Raw genomic sequence first — 25,802 nt, forward strand, 5'->3', positions numbered from 1 at the left:
GTGGTTGCATAGCATGGTCAAAGACAGGACCTTGTGCCAGATCGACAAATTAAAAGGGTGAGCTTTACTATTGCTCCTACAAAGGATAGTAATTGCGTCTGACACGTTATAGACCATAATTAAAAGCATGTCAGGGGACATTGCCTTAACAGTTGCTTGTTCAACGCTTTCCTTTACAACCGGAAGGTAGTTTATCGAAAGGTAATATACGGGACAAGTAAACTGGACGTGTTGCTTTCCTAATACAAGGTTAGCAAGTGGGTGACACGAAACCGCAAGTTTTGAGTTAAAATTTTCAAATCTGAAACCCACCAAACCCACAAAAATAATTTGCAAACACCGGTGAAGGGTTATTCCGGAAAACTTATCTAGGGTAAAAACTAGATTTAATTTTCAAAAGATCAAATGTTTTCATAAAGATCCAATTTCCTTAATGGATCTAAATTTTTATAGTCATGTGGGACTGTAAACCATATCGTTACTACCATTGTTTATACCACCGTATAGAAATCACTGATGTACAAAGTGTGAAGAATAAAGAAGTGATTCTAGTATTTCAAGACTATATTGCTTGAGGGCAAGCAACGCTCAAGTGTGGGAATATTTGATAATGCTAAAAACGAACATATATTTCATAGCATTATTCCCCAAAAAAGACAAGCTTTTAGTTGCAATTGTTCTATTTACAAGTGATATTCGTTTAAATATTAAAAGGTGAAGACAAAAGACAGATTCGACGAATTGAAGACGCAAACGACCAAAAAGCTCAAAAGTACAAAATACAATCAAAGAGGTTCCAATTATTGATAAGAAACGTCTCGAAATTACAAGAGTACAAGATTCAAAACGCAAAGTACAAGATATTAAATTGTACGCAAGGACGTTCGAAAATCCGGAACCGAGACCAGAGTCAACTCTCAACTCTCAACGCTCGATGCAACGGACTAAAAATTACAAGTTAACTATGTATATAAATATAATATAATATATAATTAATTATATTAATTATATATATATTATATTTATAAAATAAACCGTCGGTAAACAAAGAGCCAAAATGGAGTGAGCTGTAATTACAAACTCCGCGACTCGCGGAGTTTGAAGGCAAAAAATGCCGCGAGTCGTGGAGTTCCCCTGGACTCAATTCCCTATAAAAGCAAACGCAGTTTGATCACAAAAACCATAATATATCCATCCATCTATATCTATACGTTATATTTATATTTATAATTTATAATTTAATTTTAATTTTAATTTTAATCCTAATAATAAGGGTATGTTAGCGAATGTTGTAAGGGTGTAAGTCGAAATTATGTCCGTGTAACGCTACGCTATTTTTAATCATTGTAAGTTATGTTCAACCTTTTTAATTTAATGTCTCTTAGCTAAGTTATTATTATGCTTATTTAATCCGAAGTAATCATGATGTTGGGCTAATTACTAAAATTGGGTAATTGGGCCTTGTACCATAATTGGAGTTTGGATAAAAGAACGACACTTGTGGAAATTAGACTATGGGCTATTAATGGGTTTTATATTAACTAAACAATACCTTGTTAATTTAATATACAAACTTATAATTCGACGTATTTATATATAACCACATACGCTTGACTGGGTACGGTGGGCGGGATATCTATAAATACCAATAATTATTCATTTTACCGGACACGGAACTGGATTAATAGTTAATAGACTTGTTGAAACAGGGGTGAATTACATTCAAGGGTAATTGGTGTAATTGTTAACAAAGTAGTAAAACCTTGGTTTACACGCAGTCGATAACCTGGTGTATTCATTAAACAAAGTATTAAAACCTTGTTACAATTCGAATCCCCAATTAGTTGGAATATTTGACTTCGGGAATAAGAATAATTTGACGAAGGCTTTCGCTCGTTATATTTATGACTGATGGACTATTATGGACAAATCCGTATGGACATATTAAATAATCCAGGACAAAGAACAATTAACCCATGGGCATAAAACTAAAATCAACACGTCAAACATCATGATTACGGAAGTTTAAATAAGCATAATTCTTTTATTTCATATTTAATTTTCTTTATTTTATATTTAATTGCACTTCTAATTATCGCATTTTTATTGTTATTGTATTTAATTGCACTTTTAATTATCGTACTTTTTAATTATCGCATGTTTATTTTATCGCACTTTCATTTATCGCAATTTCATTATCGTTATTTACTTTACGCTTTAAATTAAGTCTTTTATTTATTTGATATTTTACATTTGGTTTTAACTGCGACTAAAGTTTTAAAATCGACAAACAGGTCATTAAACGGTAAAAACCCCCCTTTATAATAATAATATTACTTATATATATATATATTTGTATTTTTATAAAAGTAAACTAATATAGCGTTAAGCTTTGTTTAAAGATTTTCCCTGTGGAACGAACCGGACTTACTAAAAACTACACTACTGTACGATTAGGTACACTGCCTATAAGTGTTGTAGCAAGGTTTAAGTATATCCATTCTATAAATAAATAAATATCTTGTGTAAAATTGTATCGTATTTAATAGTATTTCCTGCTAAAATTTAATAGTATTTTATACCCCTTAGCTTTAAACATCAGGCCCTAATAAGACTAAGTATAAAATCAAAATGAACTTATCAACATTATCGAAGCCACATTAATATAAGACATCATACTTGATAATAAAACAAACAATGTTTTTCATTCAACCAATGCATTTAAGTTTTAGTAAGGATTGTGCTAAACATTAATATAGATAGAAATCACGTTCATTAAAGTTGCTTGAAAGACGATGAGGGTTATATGCATTACGAAATTCAAAACAGTCACAAATCATAGTATCATGTTATCATATACATAGATACATACACATGTCACAGTTTTTAGACATATACTAAGATATATAGCGAAATTGTGATCTGGAGTATCAAGCAAATCAAAACCAGTAGCTCAGCTATGTAACATAGTCTTACCGGAAGCTGAAACAAAAAAGTTAGGGGGATGACTCAAAAGGATTGAAACATTTTTATGAATTACGGGTTCAATCGAAAAAGAACATGTTGGTGAATCGTAAAGCTTATGATCTTGATCTGGTTACAAACTCCTTTCTTTAACCATTTACACGGGTTTAAAGTGATATTTCAAAAATGCTGTAATCTTTGTTTCGCTCTCATGTTGTAATACATATGCAACAAAGAAAAAAAGGTTATAGATATTAATGGGAATGTAAATTAAAGGTGATAACTTCAACCCATTTACTTATGAACGGGTCGGTATGTATGTATACCTACCTCTAACTGTTTTTTTTTTTTTTTTTTGGAATGTATATAAATAAAACTTTTCACAAAATGGTGAAAAGTTGAGAGGTTACATAGTGATGCAAAATGGGCTTACAACATTTGCACCCACTTGCACTAAAACAACAAACTTGAACAGGCCATTATTTGGATCCATAGATATGCAAACAAAAACAAAAACAGATCTCCTCTAGCAGGTCTTAACAACCGAAAGTTCAAGTTCATTAAGTAAACTCCCAAACCATATTACGCAACAATCACTTTGATATAAACTTTGTAATCATATTTGCCACACTAACTTCTTGTTCAATATGTATAAGTTTTGGACAAATGGTATATATGTATATAACATTTATGTTTCAAGTTTTTGACAAAAATGTGTAAACCACCCACCCATTTTGTCACCTTTAGTTTAAATGTTGGATATAAATAAGACATCGAAATACCTTCATCTTCTATTGAATATTAGCCATGTGAACTTCACGAACCTTTGACAAGTCTTCAAGCGCTACACTACGCATAAAAGTTCTCATGTACAAAAAATAATAAAATAATACTTACTATTTTACACCTTCTTTTCCATTTTTCTGAAGCGCAACAAGCTTCTCGGGATCACTTAGAACCTAGTAAGTCTCTCCAAGCACCTTAATGAAAAGTTACTGAAATGTTTTTTTACCCGAATTCAACCTACCGAATAGGCGATTTTCCATCTCTAATACACAATATTCGGAGTGGATAACATTTACAAACAATCTACCCACTGGTCTATAGGAATGGCTACATGGAGAATTGAAAGATTCAAGAACAAATAATTTTTGGAAAAAAGAAAAACTTAAATTAAGAAACCCAAATGGGAAAAAGAATAGTCAATAAATAACTGGATGTAGTAAAATACCTCACGAGTGTTTCTTGAGTAATGAATTGAACCAGAAAAACTGAAATCAAGTAATGTAAAGAAAAAAAGACGATCTTCAATACAAAAATAAACATCAAATCAATAAAAGGAGGATAAGGCATTTCAATTTGATTGATCCAAAATACAAACACTAAATGGATCTTAAAATTTGTGGTTGAAATAAATTTGAAGACCTGAACTAATTTTGACCCGTTTCAACATGAACTTATAATGGCCCGTTGAACCCGATACTGATTTTAAACCATTTAATCCCGAAATCACTTTTGACCCGTTTCAACCTGAACCAATTTTTACCCATTTTTACATAAATTGTTTTTGACCCATTTTAACCCCAAACCACTCATGACCCGTTCTTAAAGTGACATTAAATGTAAGAGTGGAGACGTATACTATCCATGCTGATCTTTCACAACAAAAGCCTGACTTTTTTGCGTCTTTAATTTTATCACGATTTGAAGTAGTATTATCAACACTGCAGTTGCTCCATCAAGTACACTGGCGATTATCTTGTTGTTCATCCAAAAGAACACACCAGCAGCTGCATAAAATAACCATGAACGACATTTAAGTCATGACAGTATGAGTAAAGACACCACCCGGCGTGGTGACATATCAAGAAATATGATAGCGATCTTTAAATCATCAAGTGACTTGTAGCTTCTTTATTTCCACACATTTCATCATACTGTTAGTACATGGAAAAATATTATCATCAGATCACCTAAAAAGTTTTATTTACTCAAAGCATAACAATAAGTAAGATGAAAAATTATTGCGCTGAGTAATTTTATCCATAAAGGAAGATCAATGTATATGTCTCTGATCACTGTTCTAGAATTAAAGTGGCCAAAATCAGCTTTAACTCTTTCACTTTCTTAAGATTTTCAAAAGTGAAGTAACTAAAGAGTACTTTAAACTAACAAAGGTTCATGTACATCTATATGAAAGCCATAATATAGTGATTTTAAAAAGAAAAAAACTAAACGAATGTCAAAGAAACAAACCTTAAAGTTATTTCCAGTTAGGTTGTAAATCCTCCAGAAACTTTGCTGACCTTATTTTAACGGAACAACCACCATCCTCCTCTTCCTGATATAATTGATATTGACAAATTAGTGTAAAAGAAAGTGCAACATCAGTTGTTACTCTTTATAGTATTTTTCACATTAGTCAACTCACTAATCTCTTTAACAGAAAAAAATATTTGCTTATCCATTAGTAATATTATTAAAATAGCAGCTTTTTTCACATTAGCCCAACTGATAAGGCTTGCAACAAAATAATAACTTGTTATTATAAGATAATTCAATATGATATATATGATATACTGACGATAAGAAGTGTGTTACATGTAGATCATAAAAACATTTGCATACAAAAAACAAAGAAACTACTAACAGAAATAAAAACATAAACAAAAAAAAAAACTATATGTCGATTCATGATGATGATATGCGTGTCTCTGTTATACCTTTCCCTTTTAACTAGATTCGGAATAATTGGTAAAGTGATTTACAAATAAGAACAAGACATCAATTAACGAGAGTTAAACAAAAGTTAGTGGAGATTTCTATTTGATCTACAATGCATGCTTTACAATAATTCCCTCGTTACTTTTGATAAAGATAACAATTTAGTTTTTCATATTATTCAATGTGAAAATGAAATTAGGAAATACAGATAACTTAGAAAATGGATATTGATAAAGTTAAGTAAATCAACGTTTTTACATTGAAAATGATTTCATGCAATTGGCTATCCAATGAACTTTAACCTTCGTTTCATAAACAAACTGTAATTTTTTTAAAAACAGGAAACTCGTTATACCTTATATATGATTTTATTTCTTGAACGAAATCGTTTTACTATATAACAAGTCCTATTATATATATATATAATAAACTTCGAAAATATATTTTTAGTTTTGAAAAACTGTACGTTACATCATTAAATAAAATTTCGATTAAATATATATGTTATACAAATTCATAGACAAAGATATATATATATATATATATATATATATATATATATATATATATATATATATATATATATATTATAACATAAGAAAATATAATGTTAACTTCAAAATAAAATGTTTTGATTATGTATATTTTTCTAAAGAGTTAAGTAATATTATATATTTAATAGATAACGAGACTTTGAATTATAGAAGCAAATGACCACAATACTCAAATGAATAAGTTATACTTTGAGTAGGATTGTTTTTCATTAATTTAGGTCTAATTATTGATAATGGTACACGTCGCAAAACGTTAAGGGCTAGTTTTCTAAATGTACGAAACCTCGTTCGATAAACCAAAACAGAGACATAAATCATTTTTCAATGTACGTCTCAACGAAACTAAGGTTACAAGTCATTTATGCTCGTGAATATAATATATTATATATATAATTGTATTAATTAAATGTATATATAATAAATATTAAAATAACAAGTGTTGGCAAGGAATCAAGTGCGATGTGAGCTGGAAAAAGGTACCATGCGATCGCATGGCCCTTAAGCTCAATCCCCATGCGATCGCATGGGGAGGTTTGGTAACAAAAGTCTTTAAAACTCGACGAAATTGGTTCGGATGTTGCACACATTAAACTCCTTCTCCGATCTTCCATATTACTCCGTATGTATTTTATTTATTTTATTATTAATTATTATTATTAATCTAAATATATTATTATGAGTATTGGTATTATTATTAGTAGTATTATTATTGTATTATACATAAAATACTACGACGGTGTGCTGCTCGAGTATTATACATAAAATACTACGACGGAGTGCTGCTCGAGTGATCTAAAACGGATTTTCAAAATTTGGTTTTTAGAGGGATAGGGCTAAGGAAATTATGGGTTATAGCTATGGAGGTAATGGGTAATGTTCGTGGGTATGCTCGTGAGGTCAATCTAGTGTTTATCATCTTCGTTGCGTCTACGTACTTTTCTGCAATATTGAATCTCAATATTGATACGTGAGCACTCATAACTTAACTTTTATATATTATTAGTGTATCCCTGACAAGTGCTCGAGTATATATGTTTATGCATGCTTGTATGTTTAATTTTGTCGTTAGATAACTTATGATAAATTATGAATTTGATACATATGCGATTGAGATAAGGTATATGATATGCATGTCGTTGGAAAGCTGGCGAAAAACTATAAACTTTTCATTTAGATATCGTATGGTTTTGATGAACGGATTAAAAGATATCGTCAATTGAATTATCTATAATTTTAAAGTATTATTGTTAAAATGTTTATCGTTATCGTTATCGTTATCGTCGTTATTATCGTTATTATTATTTTTATTTAAGAATCAATAATAATAATAATAATAATAATAATAATAATAATAATATTATTATTATTATTATTATTATTATTATTATTATCATCATCATTATTATTAATATTATTAAAATAATTATTATTATTTTATCAAAACTATCAATTTATTATTTTTATCGTCATTATTATTATTAAAAGTATCACTAATATTAAAACCATCATTTTTATTAAAATTATCATTTTTAATAGAAATATCATTGTTATTATAAAATATCATTATTATTATCATTTTAGTATTATTATTATTTAAAAATTATAATTTTGAATAGAAATATTATTTTTATATAAAATATTATTGTTACGGTTAATATTAAAAGTATTGCTATTATTAAGATTCTCATGATTAGAATTATCATTTTATTATAATCATTAGTAAATATAAATATTTTTATTTTTATTAGTAGAATAATAATAATTATTATTACAAAATAATACAACTTTCACCTACTATTGTTATTATCGATAATATTTTATCAAATCAATATGTGATACAAAAATATTTTACTACATGTAATATAATTACATTAATAATACCTATCATTATATTTTTATGATATTAAATGAACTTTATAAATTTTATTACTTAAGATATATAAAAGTATATTTTTATTATATAAATTTTAATATAAAATTTTATTTATTAATAAATGAATTATATTATTACTCTAATAAAATCTGTTAAATATATTATATATAAAACAACTATATTTATGTTATATAATAAACACGTATAAATTTTGGAAATCATTTATAGTCAGATTGACTTTTGTTGACTTTTGCATGATAATCTCGAGCATTAGGATTGTGGTACACTATGACATGACCTAAATTGTTAGACAGATATTGACCATTATATAAATATATATATATACTTAATATAGGTTCATGAATCCGAGGCCAACCTTGCACTTGTTCAATGACGTCATATGTATTTGTACTACGAAATACAGTATTATGAGTTTCATTTGCTCCCTTTTTAAATGTTTTTGCAATATATATTATTGGGACTGAGAATACATGCGCTGTTTTATAAATGTTTTACGAAATAGACACAAGTAATTGAAACTACATTCTATGGTTGGATTATCGAAATCGAATATCACCTCTTTAGCTTGGTAACCTAAGAATTAGGGAACAATACCCCTAATTGACGCGAATCCTAAAGATAGATCTATGGGCCTAACAAACCCCATCCGAGGTAAGGATGCTTTAGTACTCCGATTTATTATTATACAGACGAGAGGATTCTGTTTTGGGGATATTCTATATGCATCTTGTTAATGTCAGTTACCAGGTGTTCACCATATGAATGATTTTACCTTTATGCAGACGAGAGGATTTTGCTATTGGAATTATGTTTATAAAATAAAAATCTTGTGGTCTATTAAAATATGGAAATGAATGATTACGATAAACTAATGAACTCACCAAACTTTTGGTTGACACTTTAAAACATGTTTATTCTCAGGTATTAAAGAAATCTTCCGCTGTGCATTTGCTCATTTTAAAGATATTACTTGGAGTCATTCATGGCATATTTCAAAAGACGTTGCATTCAAGTCGTTGAGTTCAATAGAGATTATGATTAAGTAAATGACAGATTAGGTCATTTATAGTTGGATATTATGAAATGGTATGCATGCATGTCAACTTTCAATGTAATGAAAGTTTGTCTTTTAAAAACGAATGCAATGTTTGTAAAATGTATCATATGGAGGTTAAATACCTCGCAATGAAATCATATGTTATTGTATTCGTCCTTATGGATTAGGACGGGTCACTTCATGTGGTATCAGAGCGGTAGTCTTAGCGAACCAGGTCTGCATTAGTGTGTCTAACTGATAGTTGTTAGGATGCATTAGTGAGTCTGGACTTCGACCTTAGTTGCATGTCAAAAGTTTTTGCTTATCATTTCTTATCGGAAATTACCTGCTTATCATTCTTAAGTCTAGAAACATCTTACTGCATTGATTGCATGAATTGTGTATAGACAAAATTCATATCTTAACGTATCTGCTAATTCATATCTTAGCGTATCTGTTACTGTAATCTTTTCCTGACATATTCCGTAAATTTCTCCGTAATCTACGAAATCTTTTGTTCTATATATATAGATATTCTATGTAATTAGAATACCATCAGATAGCTGGAAATCATCTCATATCGAAAATCCTTTAGCTGATCGTGCAAGATGGATCCTGTACCAAATTCGAATTCATATAATTCTGAAGGCGATTCTGAAGACTCCGAAGGTAGTGTGACCGAAATGCCCCAACTGGTTGACTACACTTCTTTCTGTAGGAGATGGAGATGGGTTCGAGACATACTCACTCACTGGAGAAATGAAGAGGGAGAACCCTACCGCGAACCAAATTTACCTCTCGATATCGGAGAACTTGACGCGCTCACCAGTCAACCAATTCGCAATACCGTTTTCACACTCTTTGTTCGAATATTCTGCCTCGAAGAACGCATTCATAGAATTATGTTGGTGATTCAGCCTCTACTTTCGACTACTAATCAAGTAGGATTAGTGGAAGAAGTTAGAGAGCTTCGTGCTAGGTTTGAAGAAAGAGTGGAGTTTCTGGAGAGCACAGTACGCAATTTGGAAGATAGACTTACAGCAACAACGCAAGTACCACCAACAACATCCACATCACAAGCCTCAATACCACAAGTACCAGTAGCATCACTGGCATCATCGACACCAACGGTACCATTACCACCAACAACAACAACATCTGCATCTCACACCTCAACAATATGTACCTCGAACATTAACGTCATACGCACCGTAGATAACAAGGAGTACCAACAACAATAACCGATGAAGTATTGATTCATTGGAGAAACTTTTTGTGACAATTATGTAATCTTCAAAGTCTTAGAGATTATATGTTCTAGCCTTAACCATAAATCAGATGAGCAAAACAAAATGACAGAAGGAAAAGCGGAAACTTTGACAAGAATGGTGCGTGATTTACAAGCTATACTTGTTTTACCAACAGCATCAACAGTACCGTCAGCATCACCAGCACCGTCATTGCCGTCAACATCGTCAGCATCAACAGTATCTACAACAATACAAGCTCCACCAGATCCATCATCACCACAAACATCATCACTAATCAACAACGCGTATATTGTATCCACGAGTTATGAAGTATTAACTCATTTTCACTGAAGAATTTATATGTATATCTTATATATATAAATTTTGAAACCATCATAAATCGTTCTGTACTAAGTTATTATGTGTGAAACTTAACTACTAGGTTAATTCATATTACTAATATGCTATGTGAAAGAACCCGTTCATATACATTATAAACGATTCACAATAGTTGATTACATCGCGAGGTATTTGACCTCTATATGATACGTTTTATAAACATTGCATTCGTTTTTAAAAGACAAACTTTCTTTACATTTAAAATTGACGGCATGCATATCATTTCATATTACATCCAACTATAATTGACTTAATATTAATCTTGATGAACTCAACGACTCGAATGCAACGTCTTTCAAAGTATGTCATGAATGACTCCAAGTAATATCCTTAAAATGAGCTAATGCACAGTGGAAGATTTCTTTAATACCTGAGAATAAACATGCTTTAAAGTGTCAACCAAAAGGTTGGTGAGTTCATTAGTTTATCATAATCAATCATTTCCGTAATAGTAATAGACCACAAGATTTAACATACATAAATGTTTTAATAAAAATATTCTAAGTGGTTGAGCACTTGATAACCATACTTAACATTTAATCAACGTCGCATATTCCCTTTATTATGAAATCTTACTACACCGTACCAAGTGTAGTCACCGAAACGAAGTACTGTGCAACCGTTGAATACTGGTCATCCAGTCCGGTTGGGGTTGTCATGCCCGATAGATCTATCAACAGGATTCGCGTTTACAATACCGCATGTAAATGGTAGTTACCAAGCTATTAGGGAAAAATATGCAAAGTGGTACAACTCAACGTAGAATATGTTTTTAGTACTTGTGTCCATTTCGTAAAACAGTTATAAAACAGTGCATGTATTCTCAACCCAAAAATATATATAAAAAGGGAGTAATGAAACTCACAATACTGTATTTCGTAGCAATTATGTATATGACGGCACTGAACAAGTGCAGGGTTTGTCTCGGATTCACGAACCTATATTAAGTATATATATTTATATGTTGGTCAATATCTGTCTAACAATTTAGGTCAAGTCGTAGTGTATCACAATCCTAATGCTCGAGACCGACATGCAAAAGTCAACAAAAGTCAACTTGACCCAAAATGACTTCCAAAATCTATACATGTTTATTATATAACTTATATATAGTCGTTTTATATATTTAAATATATTTATCAGATCTTATTATACTAAATAATACAAGTCATTTATTAATAAATAAAAATTTATATTTAAATTTATATATGATAAAAATATACTTTTATACATCTCAAGTAATAAAATTTATAAAATTCACTTAATATCATAAAAACATAGTGGTATGTATTATTAATGTAATTATATTACGTGTGGTAAAAATATCTTTGTTCGCATATTTATTTGACAAAATAATAATGATAAAAATAATAAAATGATAGTTTCAATAAAAATATTAATTTTTAGTAATAAAGATAATTTTAGTAATAACATCAACTGATAACAATTATAATAATCATTTTAATAATAATATTAAAATTAATAATAATTCAGTTGACCATATCTTTTAATCCGTTCATCGAACCCACACGATTTCTAAATGAAAAGTTATTAATTTTTCTTTAGCTTTTCAACGACATGCATATCATATACCTTATCTCAGTAGCATATGTATCAAATTCGTGATTTATCATAAACTATTTAACGACGAAACTAAGCATACAAACATGCATAATCATATATACTCGAGCACTAGTCAGGGATACACTATTAATATATAAAAGATAAGATATGAATGCTCACGTATCAATATTGTGATTCAATATTGCAGGAAAGTACGTAGACGCAACAAAAATGATAAACGTTAGGTTGACCTCACGAGCAATACCCTCGAACAATACCCATAACCTCCATAGCTATAACCCATAATTTCCTTAGCTCTATCCCGTTTGAAAACTTATTTTGAAATCGTCTGAATATAACTCCATCGTAGTATTTTATGTATACTAATAATATCTTGAAATAATAGTAAGTAAATATATATATGTAATTCGATTGAGAGAGTTTAGAGAAATATATTTTCAAGTTTTTATGAAATAATAAAATCTGTTGAATTCTATTTATAATAGATTTTTGAATTATTAAAGTGAATTATTAAAGTATGAATTATTAAAGTGAATTATTAAAGTATGAATTATTAAAGTGAATTATTAAAGTATGAATTATTAAAGTGAATTATTAAAGTATGAATTATTAAAGTGAATTATTAAAGTTAAAGTAAAGTAAAAGTAAAGTAAAGGTAAAGTTAAAGTATAGTAAAAGTATAAAACTATGTACGTATAATACGCGTATAAATATATTTAATATTAATTTAAATCATTATATCATAAAATATTTTAGAAAAGTAGAATTATATATATTCATAATAGGTTTCAAGTTTTTAAATTACAGTCTGTTGGTGAAGCATGGGATAAAGTTCAAAGGTTTAATAAACGTATGAAATCATCTTAATGAAAAATGTCGAGTTACTTAACTTGTCGATATCCAACATCTAAGTTATTTACACTCCACGTTATTACTTATAGATCACTTTACCATTTTTCGAATATTGTTAAAAAGAATAGATTTCTTAAATCACAGTGGACCTCATAACATTGGCCCGTAATCATATCATAATGTATCTGATAATTCAATCATTTGATATTATCTTTTAATTCTGTCGATAAATATATCTAAATAAATACGTTCATGTAAAGTATCATATATCTAATACTTTGTTAATGTTTTCAGTTAATATTATATATTATATATACATATCTATATACACATAATTGTTCGTGAATCGTCGAACACGGTCAAAGGGTAATTGATTACATGAATGTAGTTCCAAACTTTTTGAGATTCAACATTACAAATTCTGCTTATCGTGTCGGAAACATATAAAGGTTAGGTTTAAATTTGGTCAGAAATTTTCGGGTCGTCACACTATGAAGTACATCCTGCATCAGCAACTTAATCATCGTTAACTACAATCTCTGTTTCAATTCAATGAATTCCATTTCAAAATAAATCAAGTGTATTAGTCAAATATATGTTTGATTTTACACTCTCATCATTAATGTACTCAAAACTTTCCAGATAACATCATTCGTACCTTACGAAGTTCACAAGAATTCCACGAACATCAACATCATGTATCAACAAATAATGAAGTATTGATTATATTGAAGAAATACTTCGTAAAAGTTATGTAATTCCTAAAGTTTTAGGGATTACTCAATTCTAGTTTCAACCGTAAATCAAATGAGTTTAATTTAATATTAACCCATTAAATCTGTGTTACATCTAAAGAAAATATACAAATATATATTTTCATAAAGACTGTAACAAAAATTCTTTTGTACAAAATATTAATTGTGAATTTTTTTTTTAACGGGTAGGTAATACCTGAGAGATATATAAATTCACAATTAATATGTTACATTCTTCGAAACTGATTCAGCAAATCATCCATTATACTCCCTACTTTCACAACAATATACATTCTTTTATAGAAATCAAAACAACCATACTCATTCAAAATCTAATTACATATTCTGATATTGAAATCTTAGAATTCAACTCGAGATATAACCGAAATCATCGCTCTTAGATCCTTACATTTTTCAAAGCTATACTTTGACTTTAAAACTGTGCTAGAACATCATATGTATATTAACGATTACAATCTGTGTTTGAACCCTTCGAAATTCCTGAAGACACTTCAAATAATGAACAATTGAGATGATGATCCAACCACATATTACCCACAGTCTTGTACCTGAAAAACTCTCGAAACCAAAGTCATAGTTTAAGACGTATCCGTGTCAGACCCTTTGGCATTTATTAGCTAAAATACTTTTCGATCTCTTTTTAAAATAGACAGTTTTGTCACAACTCCAGCAAGTCAACTTCGACTTTTCAGTCGGACTAAACTTATTATAACCTCGATATATACGATTGCCATCGTTACCGGGGAATCTTTTATATTCCACCATATTATCAGCAGATGTACCATCAACTTCGGCTTTAGCCTCTCTGAAAAATATCTATATTATTCATGAAAACCCATTATGTACTCATCTGCATCTTGTAATGGTAGTTACCATACCAAAAAGCTTAAATCATTATTCTCGAATTTCGCAGCAATTCTACGCCAACAGTTATATATATACATATAATGTCTACCTCCAAGACTTACATACTACGAATGTGAAGTTTCTAAAAAACACCCTAAATCGGGAACTAGTTCCCTGAATTTTGGAAAAATGCTGATAAAGCAGCAGAAACTGTAGACAACCGTAACAGTCAAAAGTTTGATGATAAAAAATAGTGTGTTGGCAAAGCTCAGAAAAAGAGAAGGTTTTGAACTGGAAAACGGATTGAGCAAAGTATGAAGGAGGCTGTGGACAAATCACCAAGACTAAATCTACCTTCAAAGAATCCAAATGATTCAGTGTCTGCTGAAGTCTTTAGCGAATACCTTATTCCTTACTCTAAAACTCTTACGGACAATATTCTTCATCATCCTCTTATATTAAATATTCTAAGATATCATCGTATCTTTCATTATAAATATCATCGATATTTCGGGAGATATATTCATAACTATTCTCATATGAGATTATTTATCTCTTCGCGCTATCTGTGTTACATCATAAAAGAAACTATTTTAGTTTCTAAATTATGAAATATTCGAGTTTAAAATATGAATGTTTTGAAGTAGTGTTGGAAACTGAAGCATGAGTTAGTATAATATAATGACACTTGATCAACGTGATTATATTACAGTAAGTCATGCTGAGTTTCTAAATGGAACGTGATGATTCACAGATCATAACGTCATCATGTGCCATGTTACACGACTCTTGTATTCTACTTAACCTCTAAACAGATCAAGAAAATATTTTTCTTGATGATTCGGTCTTTTTCGGGGTATTCTGGTAATTTGACAAATCAAGATCGTGTCATTACAAATTCCTTCTTAGAACATTAACTATGTTCATTTCAAAATCCATATCTACGAATTCTGGACCATTATTCGCTTGACTTGAATTCAGGAAGAGGAGACAAAGTATGGAACTTTTAAATATAAAAGAAAAAATATGAACCTCGACAACAACACATAAATTACAAACCGTGAATATCAATACGTATTGCAACGTAAAGGCACGAGAGAATTAAAAATACTATAATCCCAAGGTAATAGTAAAAGTAAATAAAATCCTCTGGTGGTAGATGAAAAAGAAGAATGACAGATATTAAAGTTAAGAGTATATCAAGAATCAGAACCGGATGGAGCATATTGACGAATGTTTTAAAGTATAAACTGAGGGAGAAAGAATAGAAGGTGTGAGTTGTAAGGAAACGAATGAGGTGGATTTATAGTGAAATATCCGGCAGAGAAATCGAGATGAATTATCGCATTAAATCGAAGAGAATCATAATTTCCTTAACCATCGAAGAATCAAATCCTATATAGATTACAAAGATTTTCTTTAATCCGGAAATCAACCGTGATGACGTTAAAGGATAAGGCAAATATCTATTTTCTCATTTCACTCTTTTACGATAGCTTCATTCATACGCTTCGAGATATCGAATTATTTTATTCGTATTTCTTAATCATGATAAAATTCTATGTATCAGCTTATATTCGTCATAATAACATTCTTACTGTTAGTCATGACGATCTCGATCAAGTTTCGGGGACGAAATTTCTTTAACGGGTAGGTACTGTGACAACCCGGAAATTTCCGACCAAATTTAAACTTTAATCTTTATATGTTTCCGACACGATAAGCAAAGTCTGTAATGTTGAAATCTCAAAAACTTTGAACTGTGTTCATATAATCAATTACCCTTCGACTGCTCTTGACGATTCACGAACAATTATGTGTAAATAGATATATATATATATATATATATATATATATATATATATATATATATATATATATATATATATATATATATATACATATGTATGATTATTAAATTGAGATATATTAATAAAACATTTAACGGTTTAGTTGATATAAATATAAGTTATGAGATCTATTTACGACTTGGAAACGTTAATAAAGTAGTGAATGAATAATACTTTACATGAGCTTATTTTCTTCGATATAAGTTTAATATATTTATCGGCGAGATTATAAGATAATATCAAATGGTTGAGTTATCAAGATTCATTGTGATATGATATGTGTGTCTCTGTTGAGAGGTCCACTTTGATTTAGAAAACCTTTCCTTTTTAACTAGTTTCGGAATAATTGGTAAAGTGATTTACAAATAAGAACAAGACATCAATTATCGAGAGTTAGACAAAAGTTAGTGGAGATTTCTATTTGATCTACAATGCATGCTTTACAATAATTCCCTCGTTACTTTTGATAAAGATAACAATTTAGTTTTTCATATTATTCAATGTGAAAATGAAATTAGAAAATACAGATAACTTAGAAAATGGATATTGACAAATTTAAGTAAATCAACGTTTTTACATTGAAAAGGATTTCATGCAATTGGCTATCCAATGAACTTTAACCTTCGTTTCATAAACAAACTGTAATTTAAAAAAAAAAACAGGAAACTCGTTATACCTTATATATGATTTTATTTCTTGAACAAAATCGTTTTATTATATAACAAGTCCTATTATATATATATATATATATATATATATATATATATATATATATATATATATATATATATATATATATATATATATATATATAATAATAATAAACTTTCAAAAATATATTTTTAGTTTTGATAAACTGTACGTTACATCATTAAATAAAATTTCGATTAAATATATATGTTATACAAATTCTTAGACAAAGATATAAATATATATATATATATAGTATAACATAAGAAAATATAATGTTAACTTCAAAATAAAATGTTTTGATTATGTATATTTTTTTAGAGAGTTAAGTAATATTATATATTTAATAGATAACGAGACTTTGAATTATAGAAGAAAATGACCACAACACTCAAATGAATAAGTTATACTTTGAGTAGAATTGTTTTTCATTAATTTAGGTCTAATTATTGATAATGGTACACGTCGCGAAACGTTAAGGGCTAGTTTTCTAAATGTACGAAACCTCGTTCGATAAACCAAAACCGAGACATAAATCATTTTTCAACGTACGTCTCAACGGAACTAAGGTTACAAGTCATTTATGTTTGTGAATATAAAATATTATATATATAATTGTATTAATTAAATATATATATAATAAATATTAAAATAATGAGTGTCGGCAGGGAATCAAGTGCGATGTGAGCTGGAAAAAGGTACCATGCGATCGTATGGCCCTTAAGCTCAATCCCCATGCGATCGCATGGGGAGGTTTGGTGACAAAAGTCTTTAAAACTCGACAAAATTGGTTCGGATGTTGCACACATTAAACTCCTTCTCTGATCCTCCATATTACTCCGTATGTATTTTATTTATTTTATTATTAATTATTATTATTAATCCAAATATATTATTATGAGTATTAGTATTATTATTAGTAGTATTATTATTGTATTATACATAAAATACTACGACGGAGTGCTGCTCGAGTGATCTAAAACGGATTTTTAAAATTTGTTTTTGCGAGGGATAGGGCTAAGGAAATTATGGGTTATAGCTATGGAGGTGATGGGTAATGTTCGTGGGTATGCTCGTGAGGTCAATCTAGTGTTTATCATCTTCGTTGCGTCTACGTATTTTCCTGCAATATTGAATCTCAGTATTGATACGTGAACACTCGTAACTTAACTTTTATATATTATTAGTGTATCTCTGACTAGTGCTCGAGTATATATGTTTATGCATGCTTGTATGTTTAATTTTGTCGTTAGATAACTTATGATAAATTATGAATTTGATACATATGCGATTGAGATAAGGTATATGATATGCATGTCGTTGGAAAGCTGGCGAAAAACTATAAACTTTTCATTTAGATATCATATGGTTTTGATGAACGGATTAAAAGATATCGTCAATTGAATTATTTATAATTTTAAAGTATTATTGTTAAAATGATTATCGTTATCGTTATCGTTATCGTTATCGTTATCGTTATCGTCGCTATTATCGTTATTATTATTTTTATTTAATAATAATAAATAATAATAATAATAATAATAATAATAATAATAATAATAATAATAATAATATTATTATTATTATTATTATTATTATTATTATTATTATTATCATTATTATTATTAATATTATTAAAATAATTAGTATTTTTTTTATCAAAACTATCAATTTATTATTTTTATCGTCATTATTATTATTAAAAGTATCACTAATATTAAAACCATCATTTTTATTAAAATTATCATTTTTAATAGAAATATCATTGTTATTATAAAATATCATTATTATTATCATTTTAGTATTATTATTATTTAAAAATTATCATTTTGAATAGAAATATTATTTTTATATAAAATATTATTATTACGGTTAATATTTAAAAGTATTGCTATTATTAAGATTGTCATGATTAGAATTATCATTTTATTATAATCATTAGTAAATATAAATATTGTTATTTTTATTAGTAGAATAATAATAATTATTATTACAAAATAATACAACTTTCACTTATTATTGTTATTATCGATAATATTTTATCAAATCAATATGTGATACAAAGATATTTTACTACATGTAATATAATTACATTAATAATACCTATCATTATATTTTTATGATATTAAATGAACTTTATAAATTTTATTACTTAAGATATATAAAAGTATATTTTTATTATATAAATTTTAATATAAAATTTTATTTATTAATAAATGAATTATATTATTACTCTAATAAAATCTGTTAAATATATTATATATAAAACGACTATATTTATGTTATATAATAAACACGTATAAATTTTGGAAATCATTTCTAGTCAGATTGACTTTTGTTGACTTTTGCATGATAATCTCGAGCATTAGGATTGTGGTACACTATGACATGACCTAAATTGTTAGACAGATATTGACCATTATATAAATATATATATACTTAATATAGGTTCGTGAATCCGAGACCAAACTTGCACTTGTTCAATGACGTCATATGTATTTTTACTACGAAATACAGTATTGTGAGTTTCATTTGCTCCCTTTTTAAATGTTTTTGCAATATATATTTTTGGGACTGAGAATACATGCGCTGTTTTATAAATGTTTTACGAAATAGGCACAAGTAATCTAAACTACATTCTATGGTTGGATTATCGAAATCGAATATCACCCCTTTAGCTTGGTAACCTAAGAATTAGGGAACAATACCCTTAATTGACGCGAATTCGAAAGATAGATCTATGGGCCTAACAAACCCCATCCGAGGTACGGATGATTTAGTACTTCGACTTATTATTATACAGATGAGAGGATTCTGTTTTGGGGATATTCTATATGCATCTTGTTAATGTCGGTTACCAGGTGTTCACCATATGAATGATTTTACCTTTATGCAGACGGGAGGATTCTGCTATTGGAATTATGTTTATAAAATAAAAATCTTGTGGTCTATTAAAATTATGGAAATGAATGATTACGATAAACTAATGAACTCACCAACCTTTTGGTTGACACTTTAAAGCATGTTTATTCTCAGGTATTAAAGAAATCTTCCGCTGTGCATTTGCTCATTTTAAAGATATTACTTGGAGTCATTCATGGCATATTTTAAAAGACGTTGCATTCAAGTCGTTGAGTTCAATAAAGATTATGATTAAGTAAATGACAGATTAGGTCATTTATAGTTGGATATTATGAAATGGTATGCATGCCTGTCAACTTTCAATGTAATGAAAGTTTGTCTTTTAAAAACGAATGCAATGTTTGTAAAATGTATCATATAGAGGTCAAATACCTCGCAGTGAAATCATATGTTATTGTATTCGTCCTTATGGATTAGGACGAGTCACTTCAATGTGTTCGACGTGAATCGTATGAGACCAATTTTAAGCCGTTTATACAAAACGGATACCGATCGATTTGTAAAACTCTGATCAGTAATACTATGATGTTGCATATGATTTAGCTGCTGAAGGTGTGAAAAAATCGCATGAATTTGTTGTCTGGTTTTGTGAAGATTGAAGGAGAGAGAGGGGTAATGTAAAGGAATGAAATTATTAGAATAGATGTATGGGACACGTGTTGCGTTCTTGTATTTTAGCTGAGAAAAAAATAAATAAAAGAAAATCAGTGGTGTATTACACGTGTAAGCTTGGAAGTGGGGTACATAAGGTTCTGAAACATTGGATGTGATGTTACGCTTTATGTGTGTAGGGGATATATATAGTAAAGGGATCAAATGAGAACTGATTGTCTCTAAGAACCCTGAGAACTCCCAAATACACCAAAATACACTAAAATTCGAAAAAAGGGCGGGCGAACAAAAAGGTGAAATTCTAACAAAAATTGTGAAAGTCGAACAAAAATAAAATGGCGGGCGAACAAAAAAGAGAAATTCGAACAAAAATGGTGAAATTCGAACAATTTTGTGTTCTACATTTTTCAAATTCGAACAAAAATTTGTAGAACATGTGAAATTCAAACAAAAAATTGAAAATCGAATTCCTTGTTTTTTGCTCGAATTTCAGTGTATTTTGGAGTTCCTAGAGTTCACACACTAAAAAAGTTCTCACTGGATTCTCTCCATATATAAAACAAAATTTGTTTCTTTAACAAAACTTCTACAGAAATATTTGCAGTTTATTTGCAATTATTTTGAAGGCCTTAATATTTTATTCCTTATAATATCTTTATAATTTATGATAATGTACAATTACATAGACATCAGACGTCTTATATAACACACAGTTTAATAAACTTTTAATAAAGATTTTTGTCTAAAAACTTGCAAAATTAACACGAACCTTTTTCACAAATATGTATATTGTCCACCATAAATGTTTATAAACTTTTATGTGAAGTGGTTATTGAAATTACACGTCTCGGACCATTTGTCAAAATGTAATTTTTGTGGTGTTGTGAGGGAAATTTTTGTTGATGTGATATTATTGTAGGATAGAAGGGGAAGTGCGGTAAATGTTGTCTTGTGGGTGTTTTGCTGATGCGATAAAATATAATTGATATTGGATTAATAAATAAATAAAAAAATTTGCTAACGCAATCAAATTTACTCCTTCTCCAAAATATGCATCGTTGTTCGTCCCACGACATTCACCAAGAAGCAGAGCACAACGGTGTCACAAAGGGCCGTTGTAATTGTTGTAACACAACGATTACCATCATTGTCTAGCGTAAGATGTGGTGTTAATGTGGTTTTATAAAGAAAATGTAAAACTGGATCAAAACTGGATCACTTGTAGTTTTTTACTGAAATGAAACATAAAGACTTTGTAACTCGTTATTAAAAGGTCATGAGCCTCTAATTGAACCCCTGACATTCACTTTAAAATCGTCGAGACCCTTAGACCATTTGTAGTGGTAGTTCGTGTTGTGCACTTTTTGTACTTTTTTGATGACTATTACGTGTTGTGTTGTTGAGTGGAGTAGTGGTGGTGCTGTGAGTTGGTGTTGTGTCAGTGGAATGTTGATGTGACATTTAATTTTATATTTTTCTTTTTTATTTATTTGTTTTATTTTATTTTTATTATTAATATGATTATTATATTTATATTTTAAAAATTTTATTTAAATACAACGGCTATATTTCCAACCGTTTGAATTTTTTTTTCTTTTCAAACGGCTATATTTTTCCCTATATAAACACCCACCCATCACAAATTATAACACACACTTCATTTCTCCTAAAAATCTATATAATTTCTCTCAAATTTCAAAATGAGTCCGTTGAATATTTGCGTAAAAGTTCATTACGGAGGTGAATTTGATCGAGAATTGATGAATTATACACCTCACGAAACACGTGATTATTATATTAATGTACGTGAGTATCGTTATTTTTATAGTTTGCTTGAAGTTCTCCATCAAGACATACCATACCCAGTCAGACAAGTATGGTATTTTAAAAAACCAGGAGTTCCCGCCACGCTACTTGAAGATGACCATGATTATTAATGTTTGATTGGAAAAGCTTTGGTACGTAGGCAAGCAATTACGATTTATACCGAATTTAGGGATGAAACCTACGCTCTTTCTGAATCGCCAAAAGAAGTTGCTTCATCTTCGAGTAGCGATGGCGGATTTTAGCAATATGATATCCGCGATTACTTAGATTGATGAAGGTGCTTGTTGAAGATAGCCGTTAGAAAAATAATGTAATCGTTTTAGGAACTAAGTTGTTTTTCAATTTTTAGGAAAATAATGTAATCGTATTTTTGCGAATGAATGAAATAAACGGCTACTTTTTATTAATGAAAATAAAGTACATTAATTCCTAAAACAATACATCAATTTAAAATTCCTAAACGAAAAAATAAAATACATAACATATTATTAATTATCAATATTAATATTAGCGCTACGAAAATAAGGTGATAAGTTCCAAACGTGCTCGGTTAAATCTGACTCTAACCGATTGTGAACTTGCTTATCTCTGATTTCCTTAATCCTGGCATCTCGATCCCTCAAATTCCTTTCCAACCTAATAGGTCGGTTACTTGGGTGAGCAATCATTTTTTCATCCCTTTTCGAAATCACAAACCGTTATTTTCTTGAATCATGTTATGTAATACAACACAAGCGTACATATGTCTTCTAATTTTGTTGAAGTCCATAGATCTTGCCGGAGTCTTTAACATGGCAAATCTACATTGTAGTACTCCAAATGCACGTTCATTATCTTTTCTTGCACTTTCTTGAAACCGTTTAAACTTTTTACGCTGTTCATCAATTGGATTGTGGGGAGCTTTGACCAACATAGCCCAATCTGGGTATATACCAGCACCTAGGTAATACCCTCTCTCGTAGTGATGACCGTTTACATTAAATGGTGAAGGTGGAGCAGTGCCCTCTTTTATAGTGTTAAACAACGGTGAATAATTTAAAACGTTAATGTCGTTGTTTGCACAAGCCATACCAAATAATGCATGCCATATCCACAAATCTTGAGAAGCCACTACTTCAAGCATAATAGATGGGCCTTTTTGATCACCTCGAGTATATTGTCCTTGCCAAGCAATTGGACAATTCTTCTATTGCCAATGCATACAATCAATAATACCGAGCATACCCGGTAGACCATGTTTTTGTTCGTGAAAATTATAAAGTCGGGCAATATCATCGGCGGTTGGTTTTCTCAAATACACGGGAGCAAACAAATGAAATACGCATCTACAAAAATTATCTAGACATAAAGCATCCATTTCTCACTAATTTTTATGTATTCGTCAAACATATCTGGTGTAGTTCCATACGCCATTTGACGTATGGCCGTGGTGCACTTTTGTAGGATCGTCAAACTTTGACGACCAACTGCATCTGGACGTCCCCTAAAATACAAAAAATAATCGGGAATATTTGTACTATTAAAGTTAGATATACGTTCGATGATTCGAAGAAATAATTCACGACTCATTCGAAAACGTCGTTTGAATTTTTTTCCCGGATACACGGGTGTTTCCGAAAAATAATCATTGTATAACCTCACAGCCGCATCTTCACGATCCCTTGCAATATAAACCCGTGTTCGAGGGACTCATGAACTACTCGCTTCTCCCTCCACTTCTTCTTCCGTTAAACTCTTAACAAAAATTAACCACCTTTTCATCATCGGAATCATCAATGATAAAACCGAACATTTTGTATGCATTTTTCATTGTATGTGTTTTTTTTCAAATAATAATAGAAATAGAGAAAGAAAGATATTTGTTGTGTGTGTAAAAATGAAATATAGATTAGGTATATATATAGATAAATAAATAAAAATTATATCCGTATATTTCATTTAAATCGTCAACCGCTAGTAAAAATCAACCCAATCACTCGCGAACACGTGGCCAAAACGGCCGTTGAGCTTCACGTTGGACCAGTCCCAACACCGGCAAAACGCCGGCCGGAAACGCGACGATACGGCTGTTGCTAGGCGTTTTGGTGGTGCCACATGGGATCCAACGGGGTTGGATGGGTGCCGATACAACTGGTCTTAATGTTAGCCTGTTTCTCTGTTAGGCATGGTAACTTGGTAAGTAAAGGAAAAATAAGTTAGAAATACGGAATGGAAGATGATACATTCACTTCCCTTTTTACTTCTTCCACCCAAAATTACTAAAATGCCATTAATGATAAATTTACATGATTTTTTTAAAAAAAATTATTATAATTTATAGAGGGGTATTTTAGAAAAAAAGTGATGAAATGTTAGTGGAAGAAGTAAAAAAAAATGTGAATATATCATCTCCCAATAAGAAAAAAGGAAAACAGCAAAAAGACAAAAATGGATACAGAGATACCAAATACGACGCCGCAGTAGGATGAAACGGGAACATAAACGACAACGTTTACTGGAAGGTGTCGGCCAAGCTGTCAGTCCAGCTAAGACGACATCAATTAGCATTGGTCGCATGCTGGCTATGGGCCCCACCTATTGTTTGAAACTTTCATTTGCAATTTTGCATGTTATACACGTGTCATTCACCTACATTTTACCTCACCCACCACACCATACATTCCTTTTTTTTTTCTTTTTTTCCCTGCTACTCCTATATTTCCGTTTGGTATAATTATATTTTTTTTTGAAAAACAACATTATTAATACGGAGTAATATAATATACGTTCTTTTTTATTCTCTATGAGAAAATCATGTTTTAATACTATCACCTAAAAGCACCTTAGGTTTTGGCCATACACAAAATCTAATGTATTTACGTTTGTGTAGATGTGTAGATTAAATAGCAACTTTTGTAGGAAAATACAAAAATAAAATACTTTTAAAATTATTTTTTTATATATTATATATAAATATACATTTTTTTTAAATACTCCGTAATTTTTTTTTTGTGACAACAGTTAGTTGAGATTATTCAGAAGA

General features: G+C 29.7%; 1 protein-coding gene across 1 annotated transcript; it reads right to left on the bottom strand.

Annotated features, from left to right (window-relative positions):
- Positions 1–23,468: 23,468 nt before the first annotated feature.
- Positions 23,469–25,440, bottom strand: LOC139844683 (uncharacterized). Its single transcript, XM_071834908.1, has 3 exons — positions 25,420–25,440; positions 24,765–24,935; positions 23,469–23,966 (listed from the first exon to the last, which is right to left on the bottom strand). Exons 1-3 carry the CDS (start codon positions 25,438–25,440, stop codon positions 23,469–23,471), a joined length of 690 nt encoding a protein of 229 aa, XP_071691009.1.
- Between the last annotated feature and the right edge of the window lie 362 nt (positions 25,441–25,802).

This window comes from Rutidosis leptorrhynchoides, chromosome 1, assembly GCF_046630445.1.
Source record: "Rutidosis leptorrhynchoides isolate AG116_Rl617_1_P2 chromosome 1, CSIRO_AGI_Rlap_v1, whole genome shotgun sequence".
Classification (NCBI taxonomy): Eukaryota; Viridiplantae; Streptophyta; class Magnoliopsida; order Asterales; family Asteraceae; genus Rutidosis; species Rutidosis leptorrhynchoides.